Raw genomic sequence first — 17,416 nt, forward strand, 5'->3', positions numbered from 1 at the left:
TTAAAATACCTTGTTCACTCACTGTTTTGCACTAGCATACCTCAAAATACAGATTTTGGATGATATGACCTATTAACAACTATAAGCACTATTTACTGAATGCCTAATATGAGCCAGTACTGAGATAGGTACTTTATAAAATTTAATTAAAATATTAATTCAGAATTAGAAGTTATAGCATTTCAAGTCAGCAATATATTATGAAAATATCATAATATATTATAATTTATCATAATATCATAATTTAAAAACTATTCTCTTAAAATGAATCTTTCTCTAAAAATTGTAATATAAACTAAAGGTCCTATTGCAAGTTAGTAAATTACTCCTAGGAAATAAAACATATGCTTTTTTGAGGAAGAAACTAACTCTTAAAATCTTTTATTATGCTGCAAAGGATGTTTGCTAACTTGAATACTAATTGCAGTGTTTATACAAGAGCCTGGTAACATTAGGAATCATGATATTGGTACTCATGTACAGTGTCTCATGAAATCTTCCCATTAACCCCCCAGGTAGTATTACTTCATTTTACAAATATGATCAGTGACGTTTAGAAAGGTCAAGTAACTAGTAAATAGAAAAACCAGAATCTTAATCTATTTTATCTGACCCCAAAGTCTGAGATATATCCAAAAAATGACATTGACTAATCTGTAAGTGACTCTTTTTTAAAATTCTTCAAAGCCCAGCTTAGTTACTTAATTCTCCATGACATCTTCTCCAATCGCTCTGGATTAAAAGTGATCCTTTCTCCTCTGAACTCCAGTGGAACTTTGTGTCTTGGGATGGCACTTTCACTTTTTTCGTTCCATCATTGTTACTGATTTAAAAACTTTATCTCCCCTACTGGAAAGTAAATTTCTTTTATCAATTGTGCTTAGCAAAGTACCTAGCACATATTAGGCATTTGATAAAAATTTGCTTATTTAATTAATTTTTATTTTATTTTTATTTAAGAATTTTATTTTTTCTATTAGTTGATTTACAATGTTCTGTCAATTTCTGCTGTACAGCAAAGTGACCCAGTCATTCATATACATACATTCTTTTTCTCACATTATCCTCCATCATGTTCCATCATAAGTGACTAGATATAGTTCCCTGTGCTATACTGCAGGATCTTACTGCTTATCCATTCCAAATGCAATAGTTTGCATCTACTAACCCCAAACCCCAGTCCATCCCACTCCATCCCTAATTTAATTAATTTTTAAATGAATGATGCTGTGATTTTTCCTCTATAAGGATCATACTCTACTTCAGATATGGTAAAACAACTGTACATAGAAAAATCATCTCCAGATGGTGCTACTTAATTAAGAGAAACAGGAGTTCCTGTCATGGCTCAGTGGTTAACAAACCCAAACCATGAGGACAAAGGTTTGATCTCTGGCCTCGACCAGTGGGTTAAGGATCTAGCATTGCAGTCAGCTGTGGTGTAGGTTGCGGACATGGCTTGAATCTGGTTTTGCTGCGGCTATGGTGTAGGCCAGCAGCTACAGCTCTGATTCGACCCCTAGCCTGGGAACCTCCATAAGCTGCGTGTGCGGCCCTAGAAAGACAAAACACATATACATACAAAGAAATAAATTCACAAATTGAAGTTATAATCACTCTCACTAGTGAAGAGTTTGAAACATATAGTATAAACTTACCTTCTAATACTTCATCCTTTCCTTCTTTATCAGTGGATTCTTGTACAAGTAATGATGAGTGACTGAGAACTTGAAGTCAGCAAAGGAAATTTCATCTGATTTCTCTTCCCACGTGCCAGAGGTAAATATACCCTGTATTTAACAACCAAAAAACACACAAAAAAAACAAAAAACAAAAAAAAAAAAAAGGAAAAAGGAAAAACATCCTTAAGGTAATCCATAGTAACCATTAGGTTTATTAACCAAAGATTTTTTTCCCCTTTTTCTGCCAATTAATTTAAAAGTTCCATCCTACATTTAACCTCCCCATAATGAATGGGAAAGGAAAAATACATGTGAATAAACCAAGAGGAAGGTATTTTATAAATGATTTATCAAAATGTTTCCTTTAAAAAGACAATTCCCCTAGAATATTAATGACCAAGTAACTTACAAAATTATACTTTCAAGTATTCTTCTAAGATGAGTCTCTATATAACCATGAATATACAGTAAACCCCATGTCTCTGCGCACAGACACACACACACACACACACACACACACACACCCACCCAACACCTTTTCTACCAAGAGCAGAATCTCTACCATTACTTTTTAAACTGGTTAAACTTCATAAATTTTGAAAATCAGAAAAAAATACACAGCAACAAAATATAGTTTATTATAAATAAACTCAAATATAAAAACATCACTATGTAGTACACAGCATTACTGGACATCAGAAACTGCTTTAAAAAAAGCAATTTGTAAAATCAATTTAAGTGACACGACATCTGAAGCACTTATTTAACAGCTTCTGCAAGCTTCTTTACAAAGATTTGGCATTCAAATATTTTCATTAAACAACAACTTGACTGGCAAACATTTAGTTAAACATTCCAAAACACCCCCTTACTTACACAACTTAACCATAAAGAAGGATTTTCCCCCACAGAGCCTCTAATCTTCCATAGCTATTCTTTCCATCAGAGGATTATACAGTCATTACAGCATAGCATCACTACAGGGCCAAAATATCAACCCAGCAACTTTCAAGTACAGACAGCCCGAACTACAAAGTAAAAAATGTAAGGAATGACTCTGTAAGGGGTGTGCCACAACCCAGGGAGTGCTGGGGGGAGGCCTGAGCCCACCAGAGAAGTAAGGCACCATTTGGGGGCGGGGGCAGGACCACCATAGTGACTTCCTTCTCTGCACATGAGTAGGCTCTCAAGCAGCAGGGCACCTCTTGAGCAGACTACAAGGATGGGTAGAAACCATCCAAGACTTCTTGGACTCCAGAGGTAGGCACAGCCTGCCACCACTGAGGGTCCTCCCATGACCAAGCACTGCCAGCCACCCCAGTCATCCCAGGGGTCACTGCCATGGAGAGTCTTGCAACCAAGCACCACCTACTGCCCACACCTCCCTGGGAACAAACACACCCTCCAATGCCACTGACAAGAGCCCTGGGTATCACCCTCACATCCCTGGGGGTCACTGCCCCTGTTGAGGGCCCTGCAACCAGGCAGGGCCTGCAGTCTGCACCTTCCCATGGGTCACCACCAGTGCCAAGGACCCAGTGACCAGGCACCACCTGCAAGTGCTGCACAGTGCCACCACCACCCCATAAGCATGGGCAGGCCATGCACTTGCACACTCCTTACCAAGGGGACAACAGCACACATTGAGGAAAGAGACGGCAAGCCTTCAAACCAAAAGCAGTCCTAACACCAAAAAAAAAAAACAAAACAAAACAGGAAACCCACATAAAATACCCAGGGATGCTTCCACATATATGTAGCCCTCCAAGATTACAGTAGATAACTGTTTTCCCTAAACTCATGAGTAAGAACAACATAAGCAAAATGAAGATGCACAGGAACCATTCCCAGTTAAAAGAACAGAAGAATTCCCATGAAGAAGCAAACAATGAGATGGACATCTGCAGTCTAATAGACATCAAGTTCAAAAAGGAAGTAATGAAAATACTGAAAGAATTAAGAATAGCTATCAAGTTAATGCAGATTACTTTAAAAAAAGAACTAGAAATTATGAGGAGCCAAGAAAAATTAGACAATTCATTTGCCAAGACGAAAGCTGAGCAAAAGGCATCAAACAGTAGAATGAATAATGCAAAGGAACAAATAAGTGACTTGAAAGATAGAAAAATGGCCATCACCCAGTCAGGAAATCACCCAGATAGAAAGCCAAATGAAAAAAGAAAAGAGAAAGCAAGCAAGTAAGCAAGCAATAAGAGAACTATGGGGTAACATATACTGGCATGATGTATTACACCAATAGGGATCCCCAGAAGGAGAAGCAAGAGGAAGAAGAATTGAAAATGTATTTGAGGAGTTCTTGTCATGTCTCAGTGAAAACGAATCTGACTAGCATCCATTAGGACACAAGTTCAATCCTTGGCCTTGTTCAGTGGGTTAAGGATCCAGCATTGCTGTGAGCTGTGGTGAAGGTCACAGACACCACTCGGAGCTGCTATTGCTGTGGCTGTGGTGTAGGCCAGTGGCTACAGCTCCAATTCGACCCCTAGCCTGGGAACATCCATATAACTCACCTGTGGCACTAAAAAGGCCAAAAAAAAAAAAAAAAATTGAAGAAAAGAAAATGTATTTGAAGAAATTATGGTTGAAAATTCCCCATATCTAAAGAAGTAAACAGATATCCAAATGCAGGAAGTACAGAGGGTCCCAAACAAGATGAATCGAAATATGCCTATGCCAAGACATATTGTAATAAAAATGGCAGAAGTTAAAGGAGAGGAATTTAAAGACAGCAAGAGAAAAACAAAGAGTAATTTACAAAGGACCCACCCCCCCAACCAATAAGGCTAATGACTGATTTCTCTACAGAAACACTACAGGCCAGAAGGGAGTGGCAAGATATATTCAAAGTTCTAAAAGGGAAAAATTTACAACCTAGAATACTTTACCTATCAAGATTATCATTTAAAATAGGAGAAATAAGAATTTCTCAGACAAGCAAAAACTAAAAGAATACTGCAATACTATACCTATCCTGAAAGAAATATTCAAATATTCAAAATTTCCTCTAAATAGGAAAGAAATAAGAAGATACAGGTTGGAAGAAATGACAATTGGAAAGTAATCACTTAAATAAGCCAGTATACAGATCACACACACACAAAAAAACCTATATATGAAATCAGTGATAGACACAAGGAACAGCAAAAAGATAAACATAAAGATGTTAAAAAGGACATTAAAATTATAAAATGCAGGGAAGAAGAGTAAGAAAATCTAGACTCTTTTTTTAAAATGTGTCTGAGCCTGTATGACTATCATCAGTCTAAAGCAAGCAGATACAAGAAGGGGCTAACAGACTTAAAACACAGGCCACCACAGGAGTTCCTGTCATGGCTCAGCAGTAACGAACCCAACTAGGATCTATGAAGATGCGAGTTAGATCCCTGACCTTGTTCAGTGGGTTAAGGACCCAGCACAGCCATGAGCTGTGTTGTAGGTCACAGATGCAGCTCAGATCCCATGTTGCTGTGCCTGTGGCTGGCAGCTATAGCTCTGATTCGATCCCTAGCCTGAGAACTTCCATATGCTATGGGTACAGCCCTAAACAGCAAAAAAAAAAAAAAACAAACAAACCAAAAAAAACAAAAAACAAAACAAAAAAAACAAGCAGGCAACCACAAATCAAAAACAAACAATACAGTCACAAAACAAATAAGCATAAAATAAAAGGAAAACATTAATCCACAAAAAGAAAAAGGAACAAAAAGAAACACAGAATCAACTGGAAAGAAAGGTTTAAAATGGCAATAAATACATATTTATCAGTAGTTACCTTAAATGTCAACTGACTTAATGCTCCAGTCACAAGACATAGAGTGGCAGAATGGATTAAAAAAACAAGAGCCTACAATATGCTGCCTACAAGAGACCCACCTTAGGGCAAAGGACACCCATAGATTAAAAGTGAGGGGATTAAAAAAACATTTCGGGAGTTCCCATTGTGGTGCAGCAGGTTAAGAATCCAACAAGTATCCATGAGGATGCAGGTACAAGCCCTGGCCTCACTCAGTGGGTTAAAGGGCCCAGCACCGCCACAGATCATGGATACAGCTAGGATCTGGCATTGCTGTGGTACAGGCTGGTGGTTATGGCTCCAATTCGACCCCTAGCCTAAAAACCTCCATATGCTGCAGGTGTGGCCCTAAAAAAGCAAAGAAAGAGAGAAAGAAAAAACAAAAAAAGAAAAGAATTTCATGCAAAAGAAAATGACAAGAAAGTGGAAGTGGTAATACTCATACTAGACAAAATAGGCTATAAAACAAAGGCCATAAACAAAGATAAAGAAGGACACTATTTAATAAAAGGGTCAATTCAAGAATAGGATATCACATTTGTCAATATATATGCCCCTAATATAGGAGCACCCAAATATGTAAAACAAACAATAACAGACATAAAAGGGGAAGTTGCCAGGAATACAATAACAGTAGGAGACTTTAATGCCTCACTCACATTAATGGACAGATCCTCTAGACAGAAAAATCAACAAGGGAACAGAGATCTTACATGACATAATAGAACAGTTAGACTTAATATTTTAAGGACATTACATTCTACCCAAAAAACAAAAACAAACAAAAGCCAGAATATACATTCTTTTCAAGTGCATAAGGAACACCCTCTAGGACTGATCACACACTGGGGCACAAAACTAACTTCAACAAGTTTCAGAGTACAGAAATCATTTCAAGCATCCTCTCTGACCACAATGGCATAAAACTAGAATCAATCACAGGAAAAGAAAGGCAGAAAAAACTGACTACATGGAGATTAAATAACATGCTACTAAAAAAAACCCCAATGAGTAACAAGGAAATCAAAAAAGAAATTTAAAAATACCTTGAGGAGTTCCCATTATGGTGCAGCAGAAACAAATCTGACTAGGAACCATGAGGTTGTGGGTTAGATCCCTGGCCTCGCTCCGTGAGTTAAGGATCTGGATTTGCTGTGAGCTGTGGTATAGGTTGGAGATATGGCTCAGATCTGGCGTTGCTGTGGCTGTGGTGTAGGCCGGCAGCTGTAGCTCCAATTGGATCCCTAGCCTGGGAACCTCTATATGCTGTGCAGGTACAGTCCTAAAAATAAAAAAAAAACAAAAACAAAAAAACCACACCTTGAGATAAACAGCAATGAAAACACAACCATACAAAATCTATGGGATATTGCAAAAGGAGTTCTTAGAGGCAAGTTCATAATGATGCAGGCCTTCCTCAAAAAACAAGAAAAATCTCAAATCAACAACGAAACCTACCACCTAAAAGAATTAGAAAAAGAACAAACAAAACCTAAAGTCAGAAGAAAAAAGGAAATAATAAAGATCAGAGAGGAAATAAATAAAACAGATTAAAAAAAAAAAAAAAGGAGTTCTCTCTGTGGCACACTGGGTTAATGATCTGGCTTGTCTCTGTGATGGAGCCAGTTTGATCCCTGGCCTGGCACAGTGGGTTAAGGATCCAGCATTGTCACAGCTATGGTGAAGTCTACAGCTGCAACTTGAGTTCAATCCATGGCCCAGGAACTTGCATATACCATAGGTGTGACTAAAAAACTAAAAACAATAGAAAAAAAATCAAGGAAACCAAAAACTCATCAAGAATAAAAGAGAGAGAATACAAATAAACAAAGTAAGAAATGAAAAAGGAAAAACCTCAATTGATACTGCAGAAATACAAAAAAAAAAAAATAAGAGAATAGTATGAAAATTATATGCAACAAATTTGTCAACCTAGAAGAAATGGATAACTTTCTAGAAACATAGAGCCTACCAAAAGTGAATCAAGAAGAAATCATTTGAACAGACAGATCACTAGAAATGAAATTTAATATACAATTTAAACAAACAAACAAACAAACAAAAAAACTCCCTACAAAAGTCCAGCACCAGATGGCTTCACAGGTGAATTCTACCAAACATACAAGGAAGAATTTATACTGATCCTTCCTAAACTCTTCCAAAATACTTTCAAAGACATTCTATGAAGTAACCATCAGCCTAATACCAAAACCTGACAAAGATACTACCAAAAAAGAAATTATAGGCCAGTATCTTTGATAAATATACATGCAAAAATTCTCAACATTTTAGCAAATCAAATCCAACAACACACAAAGAAAGATCATATACCAGGACCAAGTGGGGTTCATCCCAAGTTCACAAGGATGGTCCAACATACACAAATCAATGGGACAGACCACATTAAAAAGAAAAGTAAAAAACCACATGATCATCTCAATAGATGCAGAAAAAGCACTATACAAAATTCAACTCCATTCATATAACAAAGTGGGTATAGAAGGAATATATCTCAACATAATAAAAGCCCACATTAACAAACCCACAGCTAATTGAATGCTCAACACAGAAAAGCCAAAAGCCTTCCCACTAAAATCTGGAACAAGACAGACAAGGATATCCACGCTCATCACTTTTATTCAGCATATTGGAAATACTAGCCATAGCAAACAGACAAAAAAAGAAAAAAAGAAAAGAAAAAAAGAAAGAAAAAGGAAAGAAAAGGTATCCAAATTAGAAGAGGTAAAATTGTCACTCTATGCAGATGACATGATACAGAAAACTCCAAGATGCAGATGACATGATACAGAAAACTCCAAGGACTCTATACAAAAACTACTTGATCTGATAAACAATTTCAGCAAAGTAGCAGAATACAAGATTTACATTTAGAAATCGGCTGCATTTCTATATACTAACAATGAAATATTAGAAAAGGAATATTAAAAAATAATACCTCTGAAAATGACACCAAAAAAATTAAATACCTAGGAATAAATCTACTAAGGAGGTGAAAGACGTATAGACTAAGAAATTAATAAATTAATTAATAAAGGAAATTAAACAAAATTCAAAGAAACAGAAAGATATCCCACACTCCTGGAATGCAGAATATTGTTAAAATGACCATACTACCCAAAGCAATCTATAGATTTAATGTGATCCCTATTAAATTATTCATGACATTTTTCACATAACTAGCACAAAAAATCCAAAAACGTATAGAGAACCATAAAAGATCCAGAATTTCCAAAGCAATTCTGAGGGGGGAAAAAAACATAACTGAAGCATAATTCTCCCAGACTTTAGCTCATATTACAAAGCTACAGTAATTAGGACAGTGTGGTTTTGGTACAAAAACAAACACATGGATTAATGGAACAGAACAGAAAGTTCTGAAATAAACCCACACACCTATGGGCTTAGTTTCCAAAATATACAAACTCACACAACTCAACAACAAAAAAAACAAGCAACCTGATGAAAAAATAGGCAGAAGATCTAAATAGACATGCAACTGATTTCTCAATGTTAAAATGTTGGTAGTTTGCACCTATCAATCTTTGGGCTTGGTAGGTGTGCAAACTATTACATTTATAACAGGTAGACAATAAAGTCCTGCTTAATAGCACAGGGAACTGTATACAATATACGAGATATATATATATATGCACACACACATAAAAAGAGAGAGAGTGTGTCACTTTGCTTATAGAAGTAATTGGTACAACATTATAAATCAACTAAATTTAAAAAAATACAAGGGAGATCAATTGATGGAGTGGGAGGATGCTGAACTCATCTTCACAAAGGAACACATTGCAGTACAGCTACATATGAAGCAATTCATACTGAAAACAAGTTGGAGACTGATAGACTCTTCTACAACCAAGGCTATGAAGAAAGATCTATATGAAGTCAGGCAGAATGTGAGCAGAAGCAAGCAGGACCCAAAGCACTATAAGGGGACATAGAAGAGAGGGACATCATAGGCTCAGAGATCCTACCTGGGGAGTGAGTGGTCCAAGTTACATAATGGGCACACCAGCCCTGGGATCTGACACCAGAAAGATAAGATGTGTCCACTTAGTTGGTATGAAAACCAGTGGGTCTTAAGGGAGGACTATAAGATATTGAGATTCTGCTCCTAAAGAACACACATTTGCTTACTCCTGGGAACAAGGCCTAGGAAGAAAACTGAAACTTCTCTGAGCTCTGGTCGGTTTCCTACAACCACACAAAAGTGAACCCTCACACAAACCAAGCACCTACTCTAGCCAGTCTATCTATGGTGCTGCTCCCCATGAGGAGTCAAAAATGTATTTCATCAAGTTATGGCTTAAAACTTTCCAAACCAGAAGATGGAAACAGGATGCCATAGCCAAGGAGAGTGTGCACTTAGGGTGAGCCAGGTGAGAGTGGCCATGCTGGTACTCACAGAGGCAGTGAATTGGGAGCTGTCTACAGCTCTGACTGATGTGCTGGGACAATACTAGGACACGACCCCGCCCACACCACTTGCCTGTTCTGACCTATACTATTCCAATGCTGCTCTCCTCTAGGGCAAGGGTACCATTCCCAGGAGTTGGGAGAGAAGACACTTAGAGTGAATGAAGCCAGACTGACCCTCAAGGCTCCTGCTCCAGCATATTGTAACCCATCTGATAAGGCTGAGTACAGGAGAAACTCTGGCTCCCAACTAGCTCTGACTCTAGTCCCTCCAGATCCAGCCCCCCTTCTACCAAAGCAACAGCCACCAGTGATCAGAACCCACGCTCACACTTCAGATCCAGTTTACCCACCAAAGATACCAGACACACACAGAATACACAAGGATGCTCCCACCCAATGACATCTGTTCAAGACCATGATAGGTAACTTTAACCTAATTTCATAGAGACACAGAAAGTTAAACAAAATGAGAAGACAAAGGAATTTATTTCAAGCACAAAACTGAAAAAAAACTAATGAAACAAAGATAAATAAATGAACAGATACAGAGTTCAAGTAATTAGAAATACGAATGCAAACTGAACATCAGAAGAAAATAGATGAACACAGTGAGATTTTTAACAAGGAACTAAAAAACATAAAACCCAGTCAGAGCTGAAGAATGCAGTAATGGAAATAAAAAACAAACTAAAAAAAATTGGCAGAGAGACTGAGGGTAGTGGGGCAAGTAAGTGTTTATTAAGAGAAAAGATGTTCAACATCACTATTAGAGAAATGCAAATCAAAACCACTATGAGGTACCACCTTCCACCAGCCAGAACGGCCATCATAAAAAGTCTACAAACAAGAAGTGCTGGAGAGGGTGTGGAGAAAAAGGAACCCTAGTACACTGTTGGTGGGATTGTAAATTGGTGCAACCACTGTGGAAAACAGGATGGAGATTCCTCAGAATACTAAACATAGAACTACTATTTGATCCAGCAATCCCACTCCTGGGCATCTATCCAGAGAAAACCATGACTCGCAAAGACACATGCACTCCGATGTTCATTGCAGCACTCTTTGCAATAGCCAAGACATGGAAACAACCTAAATGTCCATCGACAGAGGAGTGGATCAAGAAGAGGTGGTACATACACACAATGGAATATTACTCAGCCATTAAAAGGAACGAAATACCAGCATTTTAGCAACATGGATGGAATAGAAATTATCGTGGTAAGTGAAGTTAGCCATACGATGAGACACCAACATCAAATGCTTTCACTGACATGTGGAATCTGAAAAAAGGACAGACTGAGCTTCTTTGCAGAACAGATGCTGACTCACAGACATTGAAAAACTTAGGGGAGTTCCCATCGTGGCACAGTGGTTAACGAATCCGACTAGGAACCATGAGGTTTCGGGTTCGATCCCTGCCCTTGCTCAGTGGGTTAACGATCCGGCGTTGCCGTGAGCTGTGGTGTAGGTTGCAGACACGGCTCGGATCCCGCGTTGCTGTGGCTCTGGCGTAGGCCGGTGGCTACAGCTCCGATTCGACCCCTAGCCTGGGAACCTCCATATGCCACGGGAGCGGCCCAAGAAATAGCAACAATAACAACAACAACAACAACAACAAAAAAGACAAAAAAAAAAAAGAAAGATAAAATTGTATTTAAAAAAAAAAAAAAAAGAAAAACTTAGGGTCTCCAGAGGAGACAGTTAGGGGGGTAGGGGGAATGTGCTTGGGCTGTGGGATGGAAATCCTGTGAAACTGGATTGTGATGATCATTATACAACTACAGATGTGATAAATTCATTGAATAATAAAAATAAATAAATAAAAATAAATTTTAAAAAAACTAGAAAAAACTAACAGCAGACTAGGTAATACAGAAGAGCATGTAAGTGACCTGAAAGACAGAATAATGAAAATTACCCATGAAAACAGCAAAAAGAAAAAAAAATTAAATGAGAACACCTTGAAGGACCTCTGGACCTCAAGCACGTTAACATGCACATTATAGGGATCCCGGAAGGAGTCAAAAATGTACTTCAAGTTATGGCTGAAAACTTTCCAAATCAGAAGAAGGAAACAGATATTCTGGTACAGGTACAGGTACTCTGGTACAGAGTCCCAAACGAGATGAACCCAAAAAGACCCATACCAAGACATACCATAATTAAAATGGCAAAGTTAAATAGAAGATACCAAAAGCAGCAAGTGGAAAATAAAGAGTCATGTACAAGGGAAACTACATAAGGCTATCAGCTGATTTTTCTGCAGAAACGTTGCAGGCTGAAATGGAGTGGCATGACATATTTAAAGTGCTCAAAGGGTAAAACCTGCAACCTAGGGTAAACTTCCCTGCAAGATTATCATTCAGAATTGAAGAGGGAAAAAAGAACTTCTCCAATAAGCAAAAGCAAAGAGTTCATCAATACTAAACCAACTGTGGGAGTTCACCAGTGGCCCAGCAGATACAGCATTGTCACTGCTGTGGCTCACTGTCATTACCGTAGCTCAGGTTCAATCCCTGGCCCAGGAACTTTTGCATGCTATGGGTATGGTCAAAAAAATACTAAACGAACCTAACAAAAGTGTTTAAGGATCTTCTCTAGGTGGAAAAGACTACAATAAAAAGAATTTACAGGAAAGGGAAAATTCCACTCATAAAGGCAAATATATAGTAAAGGCTGTGGATCAATACCTTAAATAAGCTAGTACAAAGATTAAAACCCAATAAAAGATAAAATCAACTATAACTAAAATACAGAGACAGGATTAAGATGCCAGAGTAAAAGGACTGGAGCTCACTTTCTCTTATAAAAGTAACAAAATTACAACCAACTGCTGAACAACCTTCAACCAAATAGACTACAAACTATCAAAAAAAAAAAAAAAATCCTACTCCAGAAGACAAAGAGGAGGCCATATCAAGATGGTAGAAGGGGAGACTACATGATATAAGAAACCCCATACCCACTGGGTGGGCAGTCCACAGACTGGAAAATAACTATCACAAAGACTCACCTACAGGATAAAGAGTTCTGAGCCCCACGTCAGGTCCCCATGCCTGGGGATCTGGCTTTGGGAGAAGGAGCCCCTGAAGCATTTGGCATTGAAGGCCAATGGGGCTTGTGTATGGGAGCTCCACAGGAATGGGGGAAAAAAGACCCCATTCTTCAAAGGTGCACAAGGCTTTCAAGTGCACTGGGTTTCAGGGCAAAGCAGAGACTCTACAGGATCTCAATCAGACCTGACTGCAGTTCTTGGAGTATCTCTTGGGCAAAGAGGAGGTGAATATGGCTCGCTGTCAGGGAAGGGCATTCGAAGCAAAGGTCTCAGGAATAATTATCAGCATGTGCTCCTGTAGAGGCAGCCATTTTGGAAAAATCCGGCCCTACCCATCAGGGCTGAGAAGCCCCAGGCCAAACAATAATCCAAGGGGGAACACAGCCCTACCCATCAGCAAAAAGGCTGCCTAAAGAACCCCAAGGCAACCTCTAACCTCACACAGAGACAAAGCCCCACCCACCAGATGGATAAGAATCAGCTCTATCTAGCAGAGGGCAAGCACCAGTCCCTCCCATCAGGAAGCCTACAGTAATCCCCTGTATTGACTTCAGCCACAAGGAGGGGTGGACATCAGAAGCAAGAGAGGCATCTCTATTATCTGCAAAAAGGAGACCACACCATAAACCTATAAAAATGAAAAGGCAGAGAATTATGACCCAGATACGGGAGCAAGAAAAAAACCCAGAAAAAACACTTAAGTGATCTGGAGATTATCAACTTCCATGAAAACGACTTTAGACTGATGATAGTGAAGTTGATTCAAGACCTTGGAAGTAAGCTGGAGGCAAAGAATGATAAATTACAAGAAACAGTGAGCAAATAGAAGATTTAAGGATTAAGCAAGCAGAGAAGCAAAAATACAAAAATAGAGAATTCATTAGAAGCAATCAACATCAGAATACAGGAAACAGAAGAACGAATAAGTGAGGTGGAGGACAGACTAGTGGAAATCACTGATGCGGAACAGAAAAGAGAAAAAAGAGTGAAAAGAAATGAAGACAGTCTAAGAGAACTCTTAAACAATGTTAAATGCACCAACACCCATATTATAGGGGTGCCAAAAGGAGAAGAGAGTGATAAAGGGCGATAGAAAATATTTCAAGATATAATAGCTAAAAACTTCATTAACATGGGAAAGGAATCACTCACTCACATCCAGGAAGCACAACGAGTACCATACAAAATAAACCCAAGGAGGGGCACCCCAAGATACATATTAATCAAACTGACCAAAATTAAAGACAAAGAGAAAATACTGAAAGCACTTAGGTAAAAGAAATAAATAAAATACAAGGGAACCCTGACTATTGGCAGATTTTTAGGAGAAACTCTGCAGGCCGGAAGGGAGTAGAATAATATACTTAAAGTGATGAAAGGAAAAAAACCTCCAACCAAGATTACTCTACCCAGCAAGGTTCTCATTCAGATTTGAAGGAGAAATCAAAAGATTTATAGACAAGCAAAAGCTAAGGGAATACAGCACCACTAAACCAGCTTTACAACAAATACTAAAGCAACTTTTCTAGTTGGAAAAGGCCACAACTAGAAACAAATATATTACAAATGACAAGGCTTACCAGTAAAGGCATACATATAATAAAGATAGGAAATCATCCACAAACATGTTACCAAAATCAAAAATCCATGACAAGAGGAGGGTACACATACAGAACACTGGAGATGCACTTGCAATTGGAGACCAAAAACTTAAAAACAATCGTGTGTGTGTGTGTGTGTGTGTACACTCCTATATCAGGGTAACTGCACACCTAAAATCTACCATAAATAAATAAGAAAAAGCAATCCAAACACAACACTAAAGATAATCATCAAACCACAAGAGGAGAGAACAAGAGAAGAAGGGAAGAAAAAGAACAAGACAAATCCAAAACAGTTAATAAAATGGCAATAAGAACATACATATCAATAATTACCTTAAATGTTAATAGACTAAATGCCCCACCAAAAGACATAGACTGGCTGAATGGATACAAAAACAAGATCCATATATATGCTGTCTTCAAGAGACCCACTTCACTCCTAGGGACACATACAAATTGAACGTGAGAGGATGGAAGAAAATACTCCATGCAAACTGGAATCAAAAGAAAGCTGGAATAGCAATACTCATATCAGACAAAATGACCTTAAAAGAAAGAATACTATAAGAGACAAAGGACATTACATAATCATCAAAGGATCAATCCAAGAAAAAGATATAACAACTGCAAATATATATGCACCCAACACAGGATCATCTCAATATATAAGGCAACTGCTAACAACCTTAAAAGGAGAAATTGACAATAATACAATAATAGTGGGAGACTTTAACACCTCACTTACAGCAATGGACAGATCATACAGACAGAAAATCAACAAAGAAACATAGGCCCTTAAATGAGCCATTAGACCAGATAGGCTTAATAAATATTTGTAGGACATTCTATCCAGAAGAAATAGAATACACATTCTTCTCAAGTGCACGTGGAACATCCTCTAGGATTGATTACTACCTTCTGGGCCAAAAATGAAACCTCAACAAATTTAAGAAAATTGAAATCATATCAAGTATCTTTTCCAACCACAACACTATGTGACTGAAAATCAACAAGAAAAAAACTGCAAAAAAAAAAAAAAAAAACCACAAACACGTGGAGACTAAACAAAGCTCAGTGAAGAAATCAAAGAGGAAATTAAAAAAAATACCTAGAAGCAAATGACAACAAAGATACGACACTCCAAAACCTATGGGATGCAGCAAAAGCAGTTCTAAGAGAGAAGTTTATAGCAATACAAGCCCACCTCAGGAAACAAGAAAAAGCTCAAATGAACCACCTAACATAACACATAAAGCAACTAGAGAGAAGAACAGACAAGACCTAAAATTAGCAGAAGGAAATAAATCATGAAGATCAGAGCAGAAATCAATGAAATAGGAACAAAGAAAACCATAGAAAAGATCAACGAAACTGAAAGCTGGTTATTTGAAAAGACCAACAAAATTGATATACCTTTAGCCACTCTCATCAAGAAAAAAAAGAGAGGACTCAAAACAATAAAATTAGAAATGAAAAGGAGACATTACAACAGACATCACAGAAATACAAAGAATCTTAAGAGATGGGTACAAGCAACTATATACCAATAAAATGGACAACCTAGAAGAAATGGACAAATCTTGGAAAACTACAATCTTGGAAGTTCCCATAGTGGTTCAGCTGAAACGAATTCAACTAGTAACCATGAGGTTGCAGGTTAGAGCCCTGGCCTCACGCAGTGGGTAAAGGATCTGGTATTGTTGCAGCTGTGGCATAAGTGGGGGCAGCTACACTTCCGATTCTACCGCTAGCCTGGGAACTTCCAGATGCCCCAGGTGCGGCCCTAAAAAGCAAGAAGACAGCAAGAAAGAAAAGTACAATCTTCCAAGACTAAACCAAAACAAATTAGAAAGGATGAACAGACCAATCACAAGTATTGAAATTGAAACCATGATTTAAAAACTTCCAACAGGAGTTCCCATCGTGGCTCAGTGGAAATGAATGTGATTAGCATCCATGAGGCCACAGGTTTGATCCCTGGCCTCACTTAATGGGTTAAGAATCTGGCGTTGCTGTGAACTGTGGTGAAAGTCACAAACACAGATCTGTTGCTACTGTGGCTGTGGCACAGGCCAGCAGCTACAGCTCCAATTTGACCCCTAGCCTGGGAACCTCCATCTGTTGTGGGTACAGCTCAAAAAACAGACCAAAAAAAAAAAAAAAAAAAGAAACAAACAAAAAAACCTTCCAACAAACAAAAGTCCAGGACCAGATGGCTTCACAGGCAAATTCTATCAAATATTTAGAGAAGAGCTAACATCTATCCTTGTGAAACTATTCCAAAAAATTACAGAGGAAGGAACATTCCCTAACTCATTCTATGAAGCCACCATCACCCTGATACCAAAACCAGACAAAGATACCATAAAAAAAGAAAATTACAAGCCAATACTACTAATGAATATAGATACAAAAATCTTCAACAAGATACTAGCAAACCGAATCCAACAATACATTAAAAGAATTGTAGACCATGATCAAGTTGGATTTAGCCCAGGGGTACAAGGATTCTTCAATAACTGCAAATCAACCAGTGTGATACACCACTTTAACAAACTGAAGAATAAAAACCATATGATCCTCTCAATAGATGCAGAAAAGCCTTTGACAAAATCCAACACCCATTTCTGATAAAAACCCTTCAGAAAGTGGGCATAGAGGGAAGCTACTTCAACATAATAAATGCCATATTTGACAAAACCACAGCTAACATCATTCTCAATGGTGAAAAAAATCAAAGAATTCCTGCTAAGATCAGGAACAAGACAAGGATGTTCGCTCTCCCCACTACTATTCAACATAATTTTGG

General features: G+C 38.1%; 1 protein-coding gene across 1 annotated transcript in view; it reads right to left on the bottom strand.

Moving 5' to 3' along the window:
- RAB3GAP1 (RAB3 GTPase activating protein catalytic subunit 1) overlaps positions 1-17,416 on the bottom strand; it is a 136,781-nt gene that overhangs the window by 94,044 nt on the left and 25,321 nt on the right. Inside the window, 2 exon segments of the mRNA XM_013983945.2 lie at positions 1,659-1,706; positions 1,709-1,790. Of these exon segments, the coding sequence (XP_013839399.2) occupies positions 1,659-1,706; positions 1,709-1,790 (130 nt within the window).

Source organism: Sus scrofa, chromosome 15 (assembly GCF_000003025.6).
Source record: "Sus scrofa isolate TJ Tabasco breed Duroc chromosome 15, Sscrofa11.1, whole genome shotgun sequence".
NCBI lineage: Eukaryota > Metazoa > Chordata > Mammalia > Artiodactyla > Suidae > Sus > Sus scrofa.